Source organism: Charadrius vociferus, unplaced genomic scaffold (genome assembly GCF_000708025.1).
Source record: "Charadrius vociferus isolate BGI_N301 unplaced genomic scaffold, ASM70802v2 scaffold1164, whole genome shotgun sequence".
Classification (NCBI taxonomy): domain Eukaryota; kingdom Metazoa; phylum Chordata; class Aves; order Charadriiformes; family Charadriidae; genus Charadrius; species Charadrius vociferus.
The window spans coordinates 81,209-83,197 of NW_009648158.1; the positions used below are offsets into that span (position 1 = coordinate 81,209).

At 45.2% G+C, this 1,989-nt stretch overlaps 1 protein-coding gene across 1 annotated transcript in view; it reads left to right on the top strand.

The window, feature by feature from the left end:
- HOXC13 (homeobox C13) overlaps positions 1 to 711 on the top strand; it is a 3,126-nt gene extending 2,415 nt beyond the window's left edge. The window contains exon 2 of the mRNA XM_009884061.1: positions 455 to 711. Coding sequence (XP_009882363.1) covers positions 455 to 711 — 257 coding nt within the window. The remainder of the gene's footprint in view (positions 1 to 454) is intronic.
- The last annotated feature ends 1,278 nt before the right edge of the window (positions 712 to 1,989 follow it).

Consider the following 1,989-nt stretch of genomic DNA (forward strand, 5'->3'; position numbering starts at 1 on the left):
GGGGGGGGGGAAGAGGATAGGAAAAGGAAGAAAAAAATAGGGGAGAAGCCCCAGATATTGTCCTAAATCTCTCCGTTTGGAAGGTCCCTTTGATTATCCGCGCACATCAGTCTGCGTGTTGACTTGATGCTCCTCGTTTATCAGCGTGGACAGCGTCGCCAAGAAAAACAGGCTTTCACTACGTTAATTGTGAATATTAGGTTGTTGTTACTATTATTATAGTAGTATTCCCCTCGCTGGATGCATTTTCCGCCCGCCTTGTCTTTTTTCCCCCTCTCTTTTTCTCCCCCTTTCTCTTCGCTCGCATTCCTCCACTCTTTATCCTCCTTTTCTCCCTCTTTATTTCTCTCCCCGACGTGCAGAAATCCCCAATCCACGCCCTGGGGTGCAGTAATCCCCCCATTTTCCCCTCTTCCTTATATTTTTTTGTGTTTTTCTTTTTTCTTCAATCCAGACGTGGTCCCCTTACAACCCGAAGTGAGCAGCTATCGGAGGGGACGGAAAAAAAGGGTCCCTTACACCAAAATCCAGCTGAAGGAGTTGGAAAAGGAGTACGCGGCCAGCAAATTCATCACCAAAGAGAAGAGGAGGAGGATTTCGGCCACCACCAACCTGTCCGAGCGCCAAGTGACTATCTGGTTCCAGAACCGGAGAGTCAAGGAGAAGAAGGTGGTGAGCAAATCCAAGACAGCGCATCTCCACGCCACCTGACAGAGGATGACTTTGGAGGAGAAAGGGCAAGGAAAAGGAAGCAAGAAGCGTAAATATTTATCTGGTAGTTTGTATGATAACATCATCGGGACTCTGCTGATTCCAAGTCATTATTTAAAAAAAAAAAAAAAATTAAAAATCGACATCACAAAGGCACACGCGCATCCCCCCCCTAAAAAAAACCCCACCAACCGCATCTTTGATTTGCCCCTCTGCCCCGCTCTGACTGTGAAAACCCCCGTTTTGCTCGGAGAAATCCGTCGATAAGGTTAAACTGTGTATATTTTGAAAAGAAAATAATAATAAGCTAAGAGTGTAGTCACGTTAAAGGAGAGATGAACTCTGAATGTTGCCCCGTAACGCTGTATAGTCCGACCCCCCCTCGCCAGCCTTCCATATCTCGGGCCATTTCACCCACCGATGTATAAATGTATGGAGAAACTATGGCAAAGTCGCATCAGCTTCGTATTTTTTCGGCGCTAGGGACCGAAAATAAGAAATAAGGCTGCTATTGTGGGAAGAAAACCATTGCTCGGTATCGCTTAAATATCCCGACCTCCGATTTAGGTCCCACGTGGAAGCAAGTTGCTGTACGAGACTATTTTGGGTATGTTCTCATGAGGGTTTCTAGATCTCTGCCATAAAACTGGAATGTCTGTTCTCCGCTGACAAGATGGAAAAATGCACAATATTGTCTTTGGGGTTTGTTTCTTTCCCTCTTTAAACCGGCTAATTATCGACAGTGTTCTTTGGATATGTAAAAGCATCTTTTTTTTTTTTTTTAATGTCTTGTATATGTATATAATATTGTGGTGTCCAGATGATAATGTACCGACTGCAGATGACATTTCTTAAAAATAAATACCTTTTTTTTGTTGTTGTTTTGCCTTGAGGAGAGGCTCTTTGTGCACCTCTTTGTAGCTCTGTGCCTCTCCCATCCCTCCCTCCAGCCGCCTCCTCTCCCCAACCACCGCAAATACAGCCCGGGCAGGAACCTCCGCAGGGAAAGAATGACAAAAAAAAAGAAAAAAAAAGGGGGGGGGGGAAATTTGGCAAATTTGGGCAGAAACCGCTTAATAAGGTGCTCTCTGGAAGATGCGAGGGGCAGATGCGCGTCCCCAAGGAGGATTGTTCCCAAGGGGGAGTAAAAAGCGGAGAAAATAGAGTCAGATGGGTGCTTTTGTATTTAATTTTTACCCCCCCCTTTTTTTTTTTTTTTGTCCTTATTTTTCTTCTCTCCCGCAATTACCCCGGGTGAAAACGCGCTGACTTTCTGGA